The sequence below is a fragment of the Branchiostoma lanceolatum genome, chromosome 2, assembly GCF_035083965.1.
Source record: "Branchiostoma lanceolatum isolate klBraLanc5 chromosome 2, klBraLanc5.hap2, whole genome shotgun sequence".
Lineage (NCBI taxonomy): Eukaryota > Metazoa > Chordata > Leptocardii > Amphioxiformes > Branchiostomatidae > Branchiostoma > Branchiostoma lanceolatum.
This window is the reverse complement of record NC_089723.1, coordinates 24778241-24798553: the sequence shown is the minus strand read 5'-3', so window position 1 is coordinate 24798553 and position 20313 is coordinate 24778241. Positions and strand designations below refer to the sequence as shown.

At 39.5% G+C, this 20313-nt stretch overlaps 1 protein-coding gene across 1 annotated transcript; it reads left to right on the top strand.

Annotated features, from left to right (window-relative positions):
• Positions 1–1362: 1362 nt before the first annotated feature.
• LOC136426949 (uncharacterized) lies at positions 1363–20313 on the top strand. Its single transcript, XM_066415667.1, has 35 exons — positions 1363–1398; positions 1665–1782; positions 2040–2171; positions 2344–2563; positions 2882–2992; positions 3263–3351; positions 5030–5143; positions 5666–6307; positions 6509–6670; positions 7342–7491; positions 7969–8144; positions 8280–8358; positions 8566–8760; positions 9155–9325; positions 9636–9811; positions 10057–10165; positions 11088–11285; positions 11860–12027; positions 12287–12491; positions 12830–12930; positions 13193–13326; positions 13751–13898; positions 14247–14414; positions 14881–15075; positions 15329–15450; positions 15848–15992; positions 16731–16888; positions 17395–17624; positions 17798–17910; positions 18178–18293; positions 18608–18727; positions 18872–19010; positions 19377–19594; positions 19944–20132; positions 20284–20313. Exons 1-35 carry the CDS (start codon positions 1363–1365, stop codon positions 20311–20313), a joined length of 5577 nt encoding a protein of 1858 aa, XP_066271764.1.

Here is a 20313-nt window from a genome sequence, read left to right as displayed (position 1 = left end):
TGTTTTAAGTCTTATTTGCAAGAAAGAGGCAGGAACGAGATTGATATGTAATTGATAACATTACAAGAATCAATTTGTGTCTATTTCACATGTTTTTGTTCTCCATCTAATTCTACCAAATTAATTTGTAGAGGAATTGTTACAGTGGTAAAGAGTAAATGGTCAAAGTTGATGACAATCATTGTATATCATTTCATAGTAATTGTAAACACCAATGCATGCCACTACTTTATGATGGTAACATTGAAATAAAGCAGGACAGCATAAATTACGTTAATTATAGTCATAGCACACTTAAAACAGTTCAAGCTAAAACTGCCAAGATCCTTCAAGTTGTTTGTGTTCACAAATCCAGAAAAGCAACACTATAATCGTTAAATGATTCTAAAATTTAACTTCGAAAAATAGTTTAATCAGCATTCCAGCATTTTGTTATTTGTTGTCGAAATGTGTATCTTGAAAATCATATTTTTTCCTTTCCCTCTCTCTTTGCAGGAGCAGGTTTCCATGGACTTGGCTCAACTATAGACATGATCATCTCAACAGAGTTGACTGTGGGAGACTGCTCCAGTATTGACCAGCTCCGCATTACAGTCCAGCCTCATGCCTCTCTGGGCCTGGATAGCTTGTCTAGCAATGACTGGTTACTGATGCCGGTAAACTGTCAGCAAGGTGAAGATGAATATTATAGCTTCTATTATTGATTTCTTAACATTGGTTCATTTCAAACAGCTAAATTTTAAGTTGTCTTGAATCGTGCTCATGAAAAACTATCTGCTTTACAGGAACAGTAGTAGAAATGTTTACTCAATTTCAGTATTCATTTTGTCTTGAATCAGATATAGAGGATACCTCCATGTACATAACGTTAACTGTAAGGCAATTTTGCAAGATTTGAAAATAGGAATTGTAAAATTGTCGCCTTAAAATGAATGTACAATGTAACTTCTAATGGTTGATGTATATATATGTACAAGATGATTCTGACTCATCAAAATATCATGTTAACTTTTTATACTGATTTCACTTAGACTCTGGGGATCCCGATCTTATTGTGACAGACTTCAGCTTTGTGGGCAGTATTGACTACACCAAGGATGGGACGTCCTTCATTCCATACACTCTGCAGGTAATCTGATCTTATCTGTATGCAGATGTAAATTAAAAACAGTCTACGCTAACTGTCACACACAAACATCCTCTTAAATTAATCAAGTATGCATCATAGACTTTACAAATCTAGTTTGAGGTATGCTGTCTGAAAATTACAATCGTTATATGTTTATTGTTGTCATGATTATAGTTTTCTTCTGTTTATCAAATCAGGTGAAGAATGCTGGACCAGTGGACATTCCAGCATACATGCTGGACTGGGACTTTTACCTGTCTGAAAACCCAGTAAGTGGCACTCACAGTCACATTATTACTACTCATCAGAAACAAGCAGGAGAAATTCAGCAGTATTTAGTCTTGTATATATAACGTTATATATAGATATCACCTGTTATCACAAGTTAAGACAAAATCAATAAATATCTACGGCAGTTTTAACAAGCAGGACTGATTCCATTTAGTCTTGTATATATCACCTATTGTGAAGACACAACATGATTGTTTAGCTCTTGAATTACATATCTATCATAATGGCATTTTCTTTTTTTCAGGTGATTGACCATGAGAGAGATGTCCCGCTTGAATACATGAAAACTTCAATGCAAATGAGCGTCATCCGAGAGGAGCTCATGCCAGACACAACTGCAGACATATCAGACCTTGGAAAAGGTCAGATTGTCATTTGGAAGACTGATATTAGTATACTGTTTAAGTTGCATCTTATGTCATCTTACTTTATTTTTTTAAAACTATAGCTGAATGCTTCAGGATTCACAACTGTCAGCAAGTGTCACCTTAAAACTTAAGAATTTAATGCAGTTATTTAACTCCTGTACAGTGACAGAAATGAAGTAAGAGAGGGATGTGTATGCTGTGCAAGAATTGTAGCAGGAACAACAACATTATTTTGTTTTTGTTTACCTCAGGCTTTATTCTACCTTCCATACGTTGTGGTCGATGGTATGTTGGTGTCATTGCTGGTGACACAAAGCCAGAAGAGGAGAAACTATGGAGCAACAACATCAGAGTTCAGCCGATAGATGTCATTTGTCCAAACGGTCAGCATTAGAATCAATCAGAATCAGCATCAATGTAATATTATTGTGTATAAATTAGATAAAGACAAGTGTCATGTATTCATATTGTGTGTAATTGATTTTCTCTCAACTTTTCATGAGAAAGCTGATTTTATGATGTTGGTCATCATCTTATTTTTATCTTGCCCAACAGATGTGTACAGCATTGATGCAGGAAACTTCCAGCAATCTACCTTCTACATTTGGAAAGAAGCTCCAGCAAAAGTTACATTTGACCTTACTGTGACAAATGTTGGCTTGAATGACATCCCAGCTTCTGCGGAACAAACCAACTTCGACATAGGGTTAGCTCTGTCTAGTGACGGGATGTTGGACAGCCATGACTACATACTTGATACTAGCATCCAGTACAGGTAAAAACATAGTTATGCGAAATTTTGTTGTGTGATTTTAGGGACAGTTCCCCTATATGCCTCTCAGTTCTAGATTGTTCTGCAGGAATAACCAGGTGTTTGTGACTCTTTTTAGACTTTGGATTTCCTTGTATTTCAAAGTGTGTATCATACACTACCATTTTTGTGTGTGTTTGGTCTTTTTGTTATACTAGATAAAAGGAGAAATTAAAAGTTTTGGATACAGCTTAGGCCAGATTCTGTAGCTCAGTGCATAGTGCCATGATCATACACATAGTTTTCATATGCTTACTTGATATTTGAAACCTCATTGCACAGTGGAGCTGAAAGGCTGCTGCAGTATGCCTCTCATCAGCAGGGGGAGTCTTTTGCATTCCACGGCCTCTCAGCTGAGATCACCATCCCTGATGCCACCTGTGATGCTGCCAGGTATGTGCTCAAACTACATGTACCTGTCACAGACCATATAAAATTGAGATTTTTAAAAAGCTTTGCTCAAAACTTAAGCAGCAGCAATTTGTTTGTTTTTTCAAGTATATAATCATTGAATATTAATTTCTTGGCTTCACCATTTTGGAGTCCTTCCTACCTTACCAAGAACTAGGTGGACATGATATACACACTAGCTTGTTTAGAATGTGTGAACTGTTCATATTCTGCGTCATTTCACAGAAAATGTTGACCTTTCTTTGTTTACAGGTTTCTTATTGTATTTGTGGTCTCTGAAAGTGACAGCATTTTAGTGAACAACGATGCAGCACTGCAGTTTCGTCCAAGTTGCTCTGTTGGTAAGTTCATTTTCATAGCACATTGAAAATATCACTAACGGGGGGTGCCCAATATTCGGACGTTTTTTTACGCGCTGGAACTCACGGCGCTCCATTGCTGGTTGCCAGAGAGTGGTCAGGTTTTAATGAATGAATTTTGAACACATTCATCTAAAGACCATACTTGGACAAGAAATGTATTCATACTGTTCATGGGCCCTTCATGCTCCGCGTTACATGCGGAAGACGCTGTGAGACATTTTCACGAATGTACCTTCTGATTTAGTGCTACGCCAGATAGTGTGCCTAATTTCGTACGCTTTGGTAATTTTGCTCTCTTCGGAAGTTGGTGATGAAGTTAGGGAAATGTAAATAAGGCTTTAAGTCTGCTATATTCTAGCTTTCTTTTGACCGGAAAATTTTGACTGTGTGCACTTCTAACGTCATGTGAGAAGGGCTATATCTAGCGCATCCCAGCTCATGTTCCCACGGGAAATAGGCTACTACGCGGCCCGACGTACGTATTGAATGCGGCCCGACTTACGAAATCATTACGAAAAAACGACACCGCTTACATCAACAATACTCCGTCTACTTATTGGGAAACATCTTCGCCATCTCTGTATACAGTTTCCTTTTCATAGACGGTACCAATCACATGTTAGAGCGTAACAAAGCTGTGCGTTGAATCGTCCCGCCACCATCGCGGTCCAAAAAAATGGCGGGAAAACAACGTCGTCAGACGACAGCAATGTTTACGTTGTTTTTCTTTGGTCGGTTTTCTTCTCAACAAACACTTAAAGACCCAAATTTTTAGTGTTTTATGAAATTATTTTTCTTATGTGTATGATAGCTGTGTGACTTATGTATCTGCTTGGCACAAGTCGTATATTTAGGTGCCGGGCCGTCTAGCTACGCAGTGACCCTCTACTCAGCGTTGCCATCATTATTGTCAAAATACTACTTTTCGACAAAACAAGAAATGAATATGTACACATATGTTTTGAATGTAAATGACAATTATGTGCATGAACTTGGGTTATTTACCTTCCTTATCAGCATAGTCATTGGGCACAAACACGGCGTACTTATGCAAAATAAGATCAGTAAAAAACCCGTGCGATGTTCGGGCGCGTGCGAGGTTCGGGCGGCCCCCGTTATTTCTGTCATCAAAAGTTCTTGAGGATGATGATTGTACAGTTAGGCAATGTAACAGTGGTTTCAGCACCATGGACATACATGTTGGCAAGAGGGTAACAATACGTTGTAAGATATTGTATTTGGATTTGATGAGAGTAGCAATGTGTGGTTAACTTACAAGTATTTAAAGTACTGAGAACCAGTGTTCACATCTCAACCCATTCAAGAAATGCTTCTATACTGTATTTTGTTACTAAAAACACAAGCATGTTGGGTGGAAAGTTCTTTGACCCTGGCTCGTTGCTCCTCTTACCAGACTGTTAATGCTTGGCTATTGTTCCCCGCTTCTTTTAGTGTAAGTCCATTGTCCTCTTTGATTTGCATGAAAATTCACAAAAAGGAAACACAAGCCTTTGTAGTCTTTAATTGTTCTGATTGCTGCAATGTTTTTTTTAACGTACATGACTTGGCGAAACAAAGTGAAAGTGGAAAGTGAATCTACCCAAAATACATCAATCAAAATAGAAAAATTAGTGACTTACTGTTTCTTCCCCTCCAGCCTCAGCTGATGTCCAGGCTGATGAGATCTCTGTGACAGGACCACTGACTCCCAACGTCGCTGTTGACTTCACCCTGACCGGGAAGGTTCTGGTAAATCTAGGGGCGGCTGTCAGTAAGTCATCAAAGTTACAATACATTAATTTCCAATTATTGCTCCATATGTGGTAAGATCCTATTCTACCTCAGAATCTTTCCATTCATCTTGTAGAAATGAAATAGTTCTAAGGAGAAAGTGTTACACATGTCATTTGTACTTGTTGATTTTAAGAAATGTCTATTCCATGTCCATAATGGCACTTAAATCAAAACTGCTGAACGTCAATACAATATGTTACTTTTATCAAGTGTCTTCCAAAGCCTTCGGATTTGAAAACTGTCCAGATGTTACCTGACATTCCATACTTGCATTTTGAAACATATTCTTTTGCAACTAGCAATAGTGCTTTTATGTAGCTAAACAGCTTATATGGGCAATCCAAATGTAATATCACATATATTGAGAGATTTATGCTTGTTAATGATTTTGTTGTTGTTGACACCACCAGAAGGAATTTGTGACATTATCATGGTTGGTAGGGGGATAGAAGTATTAAGGGCACAGCACTAAAGAACGTCCCGACGTTCACTTATCTAGGTTCCGTGCTTAACTCCACATGCGACATCACTGACGAGGTCCACAGGTGCATTGGTCTTGCCTCCACATCCTTCGGCAGACTTGCAAACAGAGTCTTCCTGAACAAAGATCTCACAACAAAGACAAAAGTTGCTGTGTACAGTGCCATATGCCTGTCCATCCTCCTATATGCCAGTGAAACATGGACATTATACAGACGCCACATCCGTATGCTCGAGCAGTTCCACATGAGATGTCTCCAGCGAATCCTCGGACTCAAGTGGTGGCACAAGGTACCCCACACCGAGGTTCGACGCAGGGCAAACATCGAGCCAATCGAATCTTTGCTCCTCCAGAGGCAGCTCAGATGGGCTGGACATGTCATCTGCATGCCAAGCAACCGCCTGCCTAGACACATCCTGTACGGAGAGCTCTCCGCCGGTAACCGCAACGCTGGGGGACAGCAAAAGAGGTATAAGGACAACCTAAAAGCGAACCTCAAAAAATGCAACATCAAGCCTCAAAGTTTAGAGAAACTTGCTGAGCAGCGGAGCAGATGGCGAGAGGCATGCACGGCAGGAATCACCTCCTTCACGACCAACTTCAACCGCCAGTGTAAGGAGCGCAGAGCCAAGCGGCACCAGCCCTCGAGCCACACAGGAGGTGAACACACATGCGACACATGCGGAAGGATTTGCCTGTCCAGAATTGGCCTGGCCAGCCACAGAAGGACACACAGGAATTGACGTCATTGTCGGCGACGACGGACAGCCTTAGGCAAGTAAGCAAGGGGGATATGACAACTACAAGGAAATTATAGACTTAGCAATTCATTAGTAATCCTGCCTGTACCTTTGTCCTCAGAGCCCTTTAACTACAAGCTGTGGCTGTCCCTTGATGATGAGCTGGATCCTCTGGAGGATTTTGACCTCAAGTACCCCCTGCCCCAGGGCCGACCCTTCCCTTCAGCACTCACAGAGACAGAGAACCGCCTGGACTTGAGTGGAACAACAAGGACTGGTTCAGGTAAGTGTGAGTTACTGTGATATCACAGGCTGTGCTTCAATGGTGCAAACATGCTTACAAAACATTCCCTGCATATATACCTGTTATACCTGACACTGATCCATAGTTTTGTAATCTTAATATCCTGGCTGGTAATATCATCATGTCATCATGGGCATTTAACTTGTATATGTTACTAATCCAATCTAAATCTAATCATAAATCTGATATTAGAAATTACATGCAAGTGTTTTGCTTAAAATCTGATTTTCAACCATCTACTTAAAAACTAAGAATTGAAGCACCGAGAGCTGGTCTTAGAATTGAACCATAATGGTTACTTTAAAGCTTAATGAACTTGAACATGGATGAGGAAGATGCAACAAGCCAATCCATTACAGCCCATTGAGCCCATGTAATAAAAGACCTCTGTTTGTCCTTAAAACCATCATCAGACAAAGATTATAATCTACACTCAAATCAAACAATAGAATCAATGGCTTTGTTGTTCCTTGCATTTGCACATGACACCATTTTTTAAGACCAAGTAGACTGAGTTCAAGTAAACAGTGCATATCTTCATTGGGTTCCTTATGATCTGTTTATAATGATTAACTTTAACTTCAGTAAATCAGTGTTTGAAATGCGACAAGATGATGTTCCAGCAACATCTATGTAAATGTTCCCAACAGGATTGCACATCCCAGCAGATGTAGACCGCAGGTACTGTGGTTGGATTTACATCATTGCGCAACTGGACTCCAACAACACCGCTCATGAACTTGATGAGAATAATAACATTGCAGTGACCAATGAGCCAGTGGAACTCACATGTGAAGAAGGTGAATAAATTTCCATTTGCAAAAATCTATTTCCTTTGGATCACTGAATTCATGATCTTCTCTGCATGTACTAAATCAACCCGAGTGTGTTGTAGATTGTAGCATGTATGTGAAGTGTATATGTCAAGAATTGTATGCCATATAACATAATTCCACCAGGGTACATAATTCCACCATCCTGAAAAGATATGTTCAAACAGATCTCCAACCCAAAGTGCCCCTGGCCAGTATTATGCACTCCAGTATATCTGAACTGCGCATTCTTGGGGAGTGCTGCACTGGAAATCTCTTAAACCCACTGTCTTTCAAAGTGGCAGATTTATGTAACCTGGCAGATCAATGTTAACGGAGATAAACATATTCCACTCTAAATGAATGTTGTTGATAGATTCAAGTACAGACAAGGAGGTTTGCAAAATGTGTCTAGTACTCAATAAGGGCTCCTTCCCTAACACCAACTTCTCCTGTATTTTGTAGATGTGTTCAGTGTCTCTCTTCTGAAATTCTACCCATCCCAACGGTACCTGTGGAACGGAGTATTCACACCCGTCAAAGTACAGGTGACAGTGACCTGTCACATAGACAGCTGCCCTACAGCATCAGAGAGTTCTGACCACTTCCAGCTGGATGTGTTGGCAGCTTCTGATGAAATGGTAGGTACTGGAAGATAGTTACTGTAATAAACCTGAAATCTTTGCTTCTACATTGTATTTTCATTATTTGATTCAATATGTATAATTGGTTATGAAGTATCATATTTCACAATTCATTTATTTCTTTTCCCCCAGGAAACATATAGTGTTGCTCTTTCCTGGGACGGGTCAATGACTTCAAACCCAGAGGATGCTCAGATGGCAGATTTTTCAGGTGAGGTAGCATTGATTTCTACAACTTTCCAAACCTTGCCAAAAATGCTGTGACAGTCACATTGTATTACAGTACTGTTACAGTACAAGACCAACTTGAGAGATTATCATATGAAGAAAAATATATGAAATATAGCCTTCAGAGCATCCCCCTTTTTTTACCATGGTCAAGTAATAAAGATATGTTTGTCTTATCTTGAACATGTAGAACTGAGGTCAGTTGCTATTACCCTGGAGGGTGGTCTGAAACTGGACACAGATGACGACACCTGCAAACAGCTGAAGCACCTGGGAGTCAGGCTGTCCAACGGATCCAGTGAGGAGGTCACTGACCTTGATTTTGCAGCTGTACCAGAAAACGATGTGCAGTGGGCAGCAGCAGAATTTGTTTGCGCCAGCGATAGTAAGATAATTGAATTCAAATTCCTAAAATCTAGTGTTTTCAAATAATCTGTAATTCATTGTGACAGTCTTCAAGTTATTTTTCAACTTTTAAAACAAAAAAATGAAAATACACTCTGTAATGCCAGGGATGGCAATTTTGTAAGCATTCAGGAAGAAATAGTAGGCAGCTCATATAGACCTTGTATTTTCATGCATCCAAGTGAATATACAAATGCATAAATTTTAAGATGATGCCTTCATATCCTGTCTTTAAGTGCAACAAATGAAAGATGGTTTGGACTAACCATATCCTGTCCTTACACTGTATGAGAGTCATAGGACTCTTAGATATATTCAATTCTAAGAAGGTTTGGGGGTTAACTAACTGTAACTTGTTTTTCTGTTCCTTACAGAAACCATTGACCTGAGCATCACAAGGTTTGGTCTGACCTCCCCAGAGTACAGTTTCCAGTCACCATCTGGCTTTGCCATGATCTTGCAGGTCCTCATCACAGAACAGGACCGCGGAGTCTCCAGTGTGTTCGGAGATCAGCTCAACTTTGATTTTGACTTGTTCCTGTCAGGTTAGTGCATTTATAATTAATGAGGGCTTCATCATAAGGTAGCAAGCAGGATGGTAGCAAAACTAATCTGCACATTGTATCAGAAATATACAGACTGACTTTTTCTGTTTTTATTGAAGTGTTATAATGCATCCATGGTCATAATGAAAGTTTTGATGAGGCACTGATCATCATAAGGATAATTATTGAATTGCGCTCATAAGCGTGAATGAGGTAGTACATGTATATTAGGTTCTCATTTACAGTAATCATTGACTATCTTGATTAACTCAAAGTCAATGTACCACTATACTGATTTGTGTTATTGCAGATGACGAGACCTTGGACATGGATGACATAATGGTCCATCATGACAAGTCATCCGTAAGGCCCTATCTACAGGGTGCTCTGAGTAATGGGTTGACTCTAGATCTTGGTGGTGCCATGCAATTTAGCCAAGAAGACTATGCAACATTCTGTGGCAGGGACATGCATCTCATTGTCAAGGTGATTTCTATATCTATATTCAGTAATGTGTCATCACAGCTGCCTAATCAGCTGATTACTTTTAATTTGGTTGTTTTAAACATTTTACTGTTGACAGGGCTGTATCATAGAACAAAGACAAAAACTAACATATAGGCTGGCACACATTTCAAATTTTCCTATCTCTATGTATTACAATTATATAACTGTATTTCATTCATATTTTGTGCCTAATTCAACCAAAATCATTCTATTTCCCTTTGTAGGTTGACAGCAGGGACATCGACCCAACAGGCAGGCAGAAGGGACAATTGGATGAAAATTTGGAGGGAAACAACATTGCCAGCACGCCAATAACTCTTGTTAACTGTACAAGTATGTGACACTGTACTGTATTTACTCTTTGACTTGCAAGTTGTAATGCATGACAAGTAGATTGTAATTACCAATCATCCTGCCACAAAAGCCTTTATGCCTAACTTGCAGTGTTCCCTGTCCCATGCTTTCCTGTCCCATGTGTTGAATGTGCTTCCCTTTCCCTGGTGCTGATAGAGTCTCCCTGTCCCTGGTGCTAACTGTGTTTCCCTGTCCCTGGTGCTGAGTGTGTTTCCCTGTCCCTGGTGCTGACTGTGTTTCCCTGTCCCTAGTGCTGACTGTGTTTCCCTGTCCCTTGTGCTGACTGTGTTTCCCTGTCCCTGGTGCTGATAGCGTCTCCCTGTCCCTAGTGTTGAGTGTGTTTCCCTTTCCCTGGTGCTAACATCGTTTCCCTGTCCCTGGTGCTGACTGTGTTTCCCTGTCCCTGGTGCTGACTGTGCTTCCCTGTCCCTAAAAGTGTTTCCCTGTCCATAATGCTGACAGCATGTCCCTGTCCCTGGTGCTGACAGTGTTTCTGTTTCCCTGGTATTGTGTTTCCCTGTCCTTGGGGCTGACATTGGTCCCCAGTTCCTTGGTGCTTACTATGTTTCCCTGTCCCTGGTGCTGACTGACAGTGGTCCCTGTTCCGGGTACTGACAATGATTCCCTGTCCCTGGTACTGACTATATTGAATATTGCAGCAGATGAATAACCTTTTCATAAAAAGTATCAGAAATCAATGTCACAGAGAGGTGTCATCTGATTTGGGATTAATTTTACAATACTACTGTTCTGTTGTATACCAAATGTTGCTCATGTTTAATGATAGCTTTAAGTAGGGATTCATACCACTGAAATGCTAGAAAATTATGTACACATTGGGTAAATATATCTTATAATGGTTTAAAATTCACAAATGTACTATGTTTGCATGTTTCCTTAGCCCAACTGGACCTGAGCGTGGAGGCTTTCTCTGTGTCAGACAGTGATGTGGTGCAGGCAGGGTCTCCCCTCACCCTCAGTCTGTCTGTGGACATCGTGTCTGTTGACATTGACAGTGTCTTCTCTAAAAAGTCCGCACAAGAACAAAACTACAACTTCAGACTCATCTTGTCACAGGATGAAACCCTTGACCCAACCGGTAAGCATGTGTCAAAATGGCTGGAAAGAAAACAAACAAAAGACAGTTTTTTTTATCATCATCCTTTCAGAATGGCCTCAGAGAGTCTGATTTGTGGAACTAAATACTTCCATGGCTGTGATGTTGATGGCATTTTGCTCTTACTAAAACTAACTTAGATTTGGGACTAAAACAAAACTCGAACATTTTTCATTTGGGGGCTTTGTCTTAGCCCAAAATCTATATTTAATGTTTCTCATCAGATATCCTCCTTATCAACATTGATATGAGTTATTTTTCACTCTTTTAATGCTATTATCTACTTTTCCACCAATATTTGGGATGAAAGATTATAATAGATACTGTAATGACAATCATTAATCAATAATTTTGATATCTAATATGAGATACAGGAAAAAACTGAAATTTTGAAATGCTCCAACTTCAAGGTATAGAAATTGTTGATTTTGATGTATAGTGTGAGGGCAAAGTTTGAAAATTAAAATTTAACAATTCTCCAACCTTAAGGTATAGAAAATAATTATTAAATCTTTGACAAGGTGTGTGAGGAAATGTTTTGAAATTTTGTCTCTAGGCGATGAACCATCGTCCTGCCTGCTGTACCGGGAGTCAGAGCTGAGGATGAGGATGGAGACTTGTGAGGCTGAGTGCGCCATGTCAGGAGACTACACCCAGTGTGTGCAGCAGTGTGTTGGACAGATGTGGGCTATGTCTCACGACTGCCTCACAGATCTTGCAGATGGTACGTTATTGCATTGCACTAAAGATGTGCCTTGGATACATGATAAAAATCTGATTATATGCAGCATTGAAATGTACGCTTATAGTTCAGCACTGGCATTTAGTAGCCAAACTGACAGACTGAAGAAAAATTTGTAGTTTTCTGTTAAAAGTTGTTTACAATGTAGAGCTGTTCTTTTCATGCACAAGATATATACCTAAAGTAACACATTCTGTATCTTGCAAATGATGCACATAAAATTTTCTTTCTTATTTTGCAGATGCTGATATTCCGGACCTGGTCCTTCCATTCAGCACTACTCAAATCCCACAGCTACAGGAAGAAGTCATGCATCCCTACGTCACTGACAATTTTGCCATGAATAAAACAGGAAACTCTACCACTGTCAGCCACACCATCACGTCAGGGGACACAGCTCCTTTTTTGCAGTTGCCCCATCGTGGTTATGTCTGCAACAGATACTGGTATGTTCGCAAATGTGTTGTCTTTCTTGCATGAATTTTCAGCCTCTAGCAGGATAGACATTCTAAAGTCTAGTTTATATATAGGAATGATTTGCTTGTAGTCATAGATTTTGCAGAGGCTGTTTAAGTTTCAGCACATTTCAATTTGTTGGCCTTCAATGCCTGCATCACTCATAGTTATTCTTGATAGCCAATTTTCGCCTATCCAACTAAGCTTTTTTATTTGGTCTTTAAGTTTCAAGATTTCATAGTCAACTAAACATGTTGGATGCTTATCAATTTATTTCTATGTCTGAGCTTAGCTAAAGGGCTTAAGAAGTATTTTCATATGATTCCAGGCACATTGGGGTCGATGTCTTTGTAACAGAGGAAGCTGAAAGAACAGAAACTTCCACACAAAATAATCGAGCACTCCAGAGGATCTACGTGTTCTGTCCAGGTACATCAGACAACTTTTTTTGACTTTGAGTTTATCTTAAATCAGCAGCATTTCAAAACAGGTGAATGGAGTTAGTGATCTACCTGTATCTTAGTGAAAGTAAATCAAAGTAACCCAGCGGTATTGTCAAACATTGCTCAAGGTAGTGTGTGTTGCCTTCCGACAATTGTTGAAATTTCTCATGCAAAGTTGCAGCATGTATTGGCTATTAGGTATTAAGTGCAGTTATTGTGCAGTGATCTGATTGAATCCCTTCCCCTAGCTGACAGTCTATCGTTGTTGTTGGTACATTTCATGGGGGAGTTCCAGTACAAACGGAAGGTGTGGGCGGATGTTAGCTATCCAATCAGCTACTCCATCCTCTTGGGCAACCTTGGCAAGGACAACATTCCCCCAGTAAGGAGTTCATATTTACATTCTGAATGAGTTGTTGTACATTACTGTGACATGTTGTATTAGATTCTTAGGTTTATCATCTTTTCATTTGTTGATAAAAAATTTCTTGAAGCAATATGTCTCCATATGTCATGATAGTTAGATGTTGAACATGGCTCATATGCTGCTATGGCCAACGTGAAATTAAATGACACAGCAACAAAAGACCCCAAACTGCCAGTGATGTTGATGAAAATTTAAAAAAGTATGTTTTACTAAAGTATGTAAATTGTTCAAGTCCTTTGGCAATAAGTGTGGGCAAATTTACCCTAAATCTGACATCACACAACAAATTGAATACTGTTGCTGACCAGTATTATTTTTACACTACGTGTAAAGACAAGACATTAATGTGCCTCCTTATTTTGCACTCATGTTTTCCCAGGCTGCAGCACATCGATCCAACTTCTACATTGACCTTTACTTCTCGGAGGATGAATTCTTTGATGCCGAAGAAGATAAATGGTTAGGCACGTCAGAAAGTCCAGAAGGGATCAGTGCAGGCCTAGTCAAACAGATTGGCCCCATGCCAGGTTTGCAATCATGACTTTGCATAAGAAACATTTTGTCTTTTTTTCTGGAGTTATTGACTACATGTATAACACATTTGCATTTGGAAACATAAGATTGCTTATTCCTCAGTTAATCATAAGCTATAATTCATTTTCAGTGTACTAGATACACAATTGTAGTTCATTTCATCATCATGATACTCATGTTTATTCATTTTCTCATTTTCTTTAACTTAACTTTTATCTTTATTTTATTTTGATTTTATTGGGATTGCAACAAATACAATACAGGTGGGACACAGGCAGCTATTGCTATTTATGTCCTCAGATCCCACAGTTCATCTAATTCATCGATTTTGGTAATTCTAGGAACTCTTCGGCTGACAATGGATGAGTGTGAGGCCTCTAAGAGGACGGCTAATATGTTTGTGGTGGTCCGACCAAGCATGGATCTGCAGCTGGACTCAGTACCGGTAAACAATTACATTGGAACACCAATCAGCCCATACACGGTCTATGGACTCTGCACAATCCCAGGTGTGCAACTTGTGTTAAACTTGAACCTTAACTGCTTTGATATCACCCTTGGTTAATCTCCAGCTCTGCATGCCTACTACAGGTTTAGATGTGTCAATGACAAGGTTAAATTAAATGCTTTCATTGATATTGATGGTCATTTTCTATTTTCTTGCACGTCCACCAAAATTACTAGTGTTTAAAATTTCTATCAGGCCAACTGCTTTCCTGTCCCTGGTGTTGAAAATGCTTCCCTGTCCCTGTTGCTGAAAAGTTTCCCTGTCCCTGGTGCTGATAGTGTTTCCCTGTCCATAGTGCTGACTTGGCTTCCCTGGTCCTGCTGTATTTCCCTGTCAATGCTGCTGAAATATGTCAATGACAAGCTTAGGTTATTAATAAATACTTTCATTGATATAACTGGTCAGTTTCTGTTTTCTTTGTATCCTGTCAATTGCACTGCTAAATCACTGTTTGAAAATTTTACCAGGCCGGCTTGACCTGGGAATCACCAGGTTTGAGCTCATTGATGACCATGTGATCCACACCAACCAGCCCAAGCCCTTCCTGTTGGAGGTGGACCTACAGGTGGACGGTTTGGCTAGGCTGTTTGGAGCTAACCAAGACGACCCCAGTGGCCTCAGCTGGGGATTCCGATTTGTGCTGCTCAGCAGCAAGGATCAAGGTGGGTTTCAGCAATGTCAGAATTTCTTTGAGGCCAGGAAAAAAAGACATATGAAGTTCACTCAGTGTTGTTAAGTCAGCATGCATGTTTTTAGCTACATGTACATGTGACAGCTACTAAATTTAATGTTGATATTGTAGGTACTATAAATGGTGACAAACAAACATGACATGTTTCAATTCAAGAGGGCTTATGAGAAGAATGCAAACTGGTCTTCCAAGTAAACAAAAACATGTCTGAAATGTTTTTTTAGACCCTTTCACGGATGGCATCAGACTGCACCATAACTACAGCACAGAGAATAGGGACATATTAAGGCAGGGAGTGTCCAGTAATGTCATTCACCAGTTCAACAGCCATGGTCTCACATTACATGTAAGTTGGTATCTTTAAAATATAAACTTTTGTCAACTTCTGACAGCTATGGACTGAAATAATCAATATTGTCAGTCTTTAAACAAAATTTACATTTTATTGGTTTAACCTTTTGCACGCTCAATTGGTTACAGGCTAGGCAGCAGGGAGAAGATTATTATTGATAATAGACACTATGTGGAAGGAAACAATGTCATATCAAACACATTTTATGACTGCATGTTTGACATATTATGGTCTAAATAGTTTTAACAGTCATTATCAGCAAAAAGACACTTCCAGAGACAAAGACACAAGGAAGGCTGTTTTTTTAATTATCAGATCTTGTAAATGATGTGGAAATTGTTAAATAGATTTTTTTTAATTTGAAATATCTCTGAAACTTGCCTTGATGTAGCATGAAGATTTTGGTATGGAGCCTCTCTGTGGTGTTGCCTACCTGGCAGCCATAGTGTGGCCCCAGAGGCCCAACATGGCCCGGATCGACCCTGTCAGGAGCAATGACGTCATGACCATTGAGGTTCTACTCAAATGTGATGGAGGTTAGTGTAAATCAAAGTGTCTTGTAATGTAAATAGTTTCCTTCATAATGATTCAGTTATTCTCGTCTCTTTTTACCATGTTTGGTTGAGAAAATTGTTGAAATTTCCCTTTTGTGCATGAGTGAGCAAGAATTATTGTGTATCAACTAGATAGGATACTAGGTAAAGGACTTTTTCAAGCAAAAATCATGATATCATGATGACTTAACACTTGATGTACAGCATAACTTTTTTAAATCAAATTTACAACCGACTTTTTGTCTTTGCCAGGTACTCCGTCACCTACCAACATATTTACAGTATCTGCACTGCACTACACTGTGCACTGTAATTAGCTGTTGGTAGTTTACCAAAATAAGGCCAATCCCCCCCCCCTCAATCTGAAAAGACATTCATTAGATAGTTCCTATCAGTTTTGAATTTCAGCTTCCCCTTGTATCTCCTTGTACCCTTTATAGGTTTATTCAAACTTGCTTGCAAATGTCAAAAGTAATTATAATTCTTGCCTCTAGATCTTTCACTGTAACTTTTCACCGCCACCTCTGTACTATGAACTTATCATCCTGTGAAAAAACTTAGTTGTTACAGTAATTATTTGTGATTTCTTCACACATCTGATCTGTAAATCGCTTGCCACCACAGTGAAGTTGAAGTTCAGTGAAAATGTTCATTTTCCTTACACCTTGAAATTTTGCTATCGTAAAGATAAAGTGAATTACAGTAATCATGTTTACACAGATGTGATGGGGATGGAGAACTTCCAGGTGCGTACGGTCCTCCCACAGATGTTCATCGCACCTGATGCACCAACACTCCTCTCATTTGATGCTGACCTAATCAACCTCTCCCCTCACCCAATCATGGCAAACCTGAAAGAAGACAATTTCATCTTCAAGGTAATTACAACGATAACCAATCAAAAGATCTAGGATATTAGAACAGCTTACAACCACACCCTCAAGAGTCCTAAAACATGTACAAGCAAATACATAATTTTGGAAGAGTTTTAATTGAAGATTTGTGCAAAAACCAGTTTAATTTTCATTTTAAGAAAGTGTACATTTTAGTATTGCAGGACGTCATCTTTTCAGTAATGTAAATTGGTGACAGATTTTGAACCTATTGACATGACAAACTTAAATGTTTAAAGGAAAATTTAGATTTTGACATCAAAGCTGCTAGCAAGTTGCCTTGAATTTCATTGCAATTAGCCCTAAGGCTACCTGACTCTTATGTTTGCAGTCTCAATCTCCTTTTTACCCTTGGATTGGATAGGGCATACCGTATCATTCCACTGTGTCTTACTCCTAGCAAGCCTCCTACGCTTCTGGATTTTCTTTGCAGTTTTTAATACTCTGATCCCTGGCTGCAGCAGATTAATTGATGATAACATATGTTTCAGGCATACCTGTCTGTAACCCCAACACTGGACCTCCATAGCTTTGAGTACTGGGATCTACAACTGGAACTTCTGCCTTCACCACAAGCCTACGGACACCCCATGCACCCCAAGGCCCCCATGGTGGACATACAGGGACAGTTGAATGGGGCTATGGGTATGCATGGACACATCAGGCTGAAGGATGTGGTGGGGTATGTCACCATGCCAGCAGAGGCTTGTGATGAAGCAGAGTAAGTTCTTGATCATATTAGAAAATACTAGAACTTAAACATGTCATTCAGATGGTATTGAGTTGTAACATTTTACTTTTTATAATGCTGTCAATTATTTTCTTGGGGTTTAAATTGTCAACATTGACACCAACTGACTTGTTTTTGCTGATTCTTGTGTGCAACATGTACAGGTACCTAATGGTGGCAGTCCATACCCAACCTTCACTGCCCTATACTGAGACCATATTTCATAACAACTATATGGCATATCCCATCAACCAATTTACAAACCTCAAATGTTCAGGTAAAGTCGTTTTAGGATATGATTATGATTCATTCATCTCACTCTGAATTTGTTTTGACAATCTGTGATAATGATAAATTCAAAATAATGATTCTATATTTGTAGTATGTTTCTTTTTGTACTCTTATCTTACCATGACTCCTCCCTCTCCACTTCAACCTTATGGAAAAGTGGCCGTGTGGCCGAACAAGCAATTGTTGCTAAATAAAGGCATTGACATTACTTGACTTGACTTGTCTAAAATGATAGCCCCTTTTTTTTCTCCAGGCACTAGTGACCTAATCATCACAGACTTCAGCCTTCTAAGTGACCTGAGAAGAAGAAGAAGCCTTAGTGATGAGGACAATGTTGTTGAACAAGGACAGCCCAAAAGGATCTCTATTGTAAGTTACATTGTACCGTCATGGTTCGGAAAAGAATTACTTGTAGATTCAATTTCTAAGCATAAAAAAAACCAAGCTTTAATTGGCAAACTATTATCAACATTGTGGGCTTTGTTCTAGACATAACATGCCAGGTATTTTTAATGATTCATTGACTCCAGCGTCAGGGACAAAACTCTGTTCATCATGTCTGTAGTAACTATCAAGAATCAAAAGATTGTTAGAATAACTATCTGACATTTAGCTGCAAGTATAAAATGTTACTAAATGACATTTTGATGTCTTAAGTTTAGCAATGTTGCATGTTCCTGCAGGATGTTTCCAGTGGAAGCTTCAGTGATGACGATTACTCTCTGAAGTTCTACATATCAAAAGACAGTGATTGGGACCCCATCGATCAAGAAATAGTGTACAACGAGGGCAGCCAAACACTGGTAACATGCTTCAGTTATTTTGTTGTTCGTCTTAAAAAACGTTGAATGGGCATCTTATTTTTGAATCTTAAGATTATTTTCCTTGTTACAGAAATGAATTACAGTCATCAAATTGACTTATATGAAGTCTATTTGTTGTACTAGACCATTCCCAGCTACACTGACCAGCAGTACTGTGGCATGGCCTACCTGGTGGCTGTGGTGGATGGAGACAACAGTGTGGAGGAGAGTAGTGAGCACAACAACCAGGCATCCCTAGAAATACTCTATCAGTGTGCAGAAGGTACTTTTACCACTACCATCACTTCACTCAAAGATGTTTCCAATCATGCATTACTCATGTCACAATCACAGCTTTCTAAGTTAATTCATTTCTAAGCCTTCTCCCTGCTGCCTAACTCTGTAACCTATAGGTAATGAGGTGCCAAAAAGCTAATTCAGAGTGCTAACTGTGGCTGTTTTGTTCGCAAATATGGCAAATGTAGAATTAAGTTCAGAGAGTTAAAATCCCTACCATGCTAACAAACATTGAGCAGCAGAACTATTATGTACTTTGTCAATAGAATAATTTTGTTTTATACTAAGTCTTGCATCATTAGAAGATAACATGCAAGTTTTGAACTAGTGGACACTTTTTCTGCCTCCTTAGATTTGTTTGTACTGTCAGATGTCAGTATGAACCCGACAGAAAAGAAAGTGTACTTCCTGGACGTCACCAACACCCTGTCTCTTGAGTACACTGTGCACCACTTGGGGTCTCAGGCCATAACTGGCATTACCACCCCAGCCCCTCTACTAGCCACCACCACAGCACAGCCAAATACAACCACAACTCCCATGCCCCTCCCAAAGACATTTGATATAAAGGTTGGAAATTTGTTTCTTTTTGTATTCTTGGTAATGGACAAGCTTTTTATCAATATCATAGACGTAGAGACAACACTTGGCTGCAAAAGAAGTAGGCTTAGGAAATGTGGTTTTAGAGGAAGTAATGCATGAGTTTAACAAAGTTTCTTTTGAACAATCACTATAAAGCATATGTTTTTAAAAGTGTATCTAAAGGTAAATAAAGACGGGTATTTCCAGGTTTCTGCATTGTGTCTTTTGGTCTACAAGTGTATCCAAACTTCTGTTGAAAATAACTGTACCAATTACTTTCTAGACTTGACCTCATTTGATCAACAGTTACAGCTTTTCTTTTCTGTCCTGTATCAAGGTTTATCTGCATGACAGTGATGATCTGGACCAGGGCATGCCCGTGGAGATCCCCACTTGGGCTGCAGTGTACCAAGCGGGGTCAGCGTACGACATGAGCCGGACCCTGGATACTGGAGAGACAATTCAGCACTCCCTAGAAATGCCTGTTACACTGAATGAGGACATCTGTGAAGGAAACCCGACAAAGGTAAGGCTTCTTGCTAAGTCATGCTAGTGCTCCTATCTGGGCAAACTACAATTATATAAGATTGCCTAAGTGTGGCTAGGAATACAGCTATCACTCACTGGTCATAATTTTTCAAACCTGTTATATTGAGTTGATGAATGGCAAATGACAGATCTTCTTCTACAAACTGAAGACCTTCTAG

Bases quoted from the DNA above. Each gene is read 5' to 3' on its own strand.
- LOC136426949 (XM_066415667.1), top strand. From the start codon at position 1,363: ATGCTGGACTGGGACTTTTACCTGTCTGAAAACCCA. The intron at 1,783-2,039 runs GTCAGATTGTCA...TGTTTACCTCAG, and splicing joins CATATCAGACCTTGGAAAAG to GCTTTATTCTACCTTCCATA. The intron at 12,931-13,192 runs GTACATCAGACA...CCCTTCCCCTAG, and splicing joins GATCTACGTGTTCTGTCCAG to CTGACAGTCTATCGTTGTTG.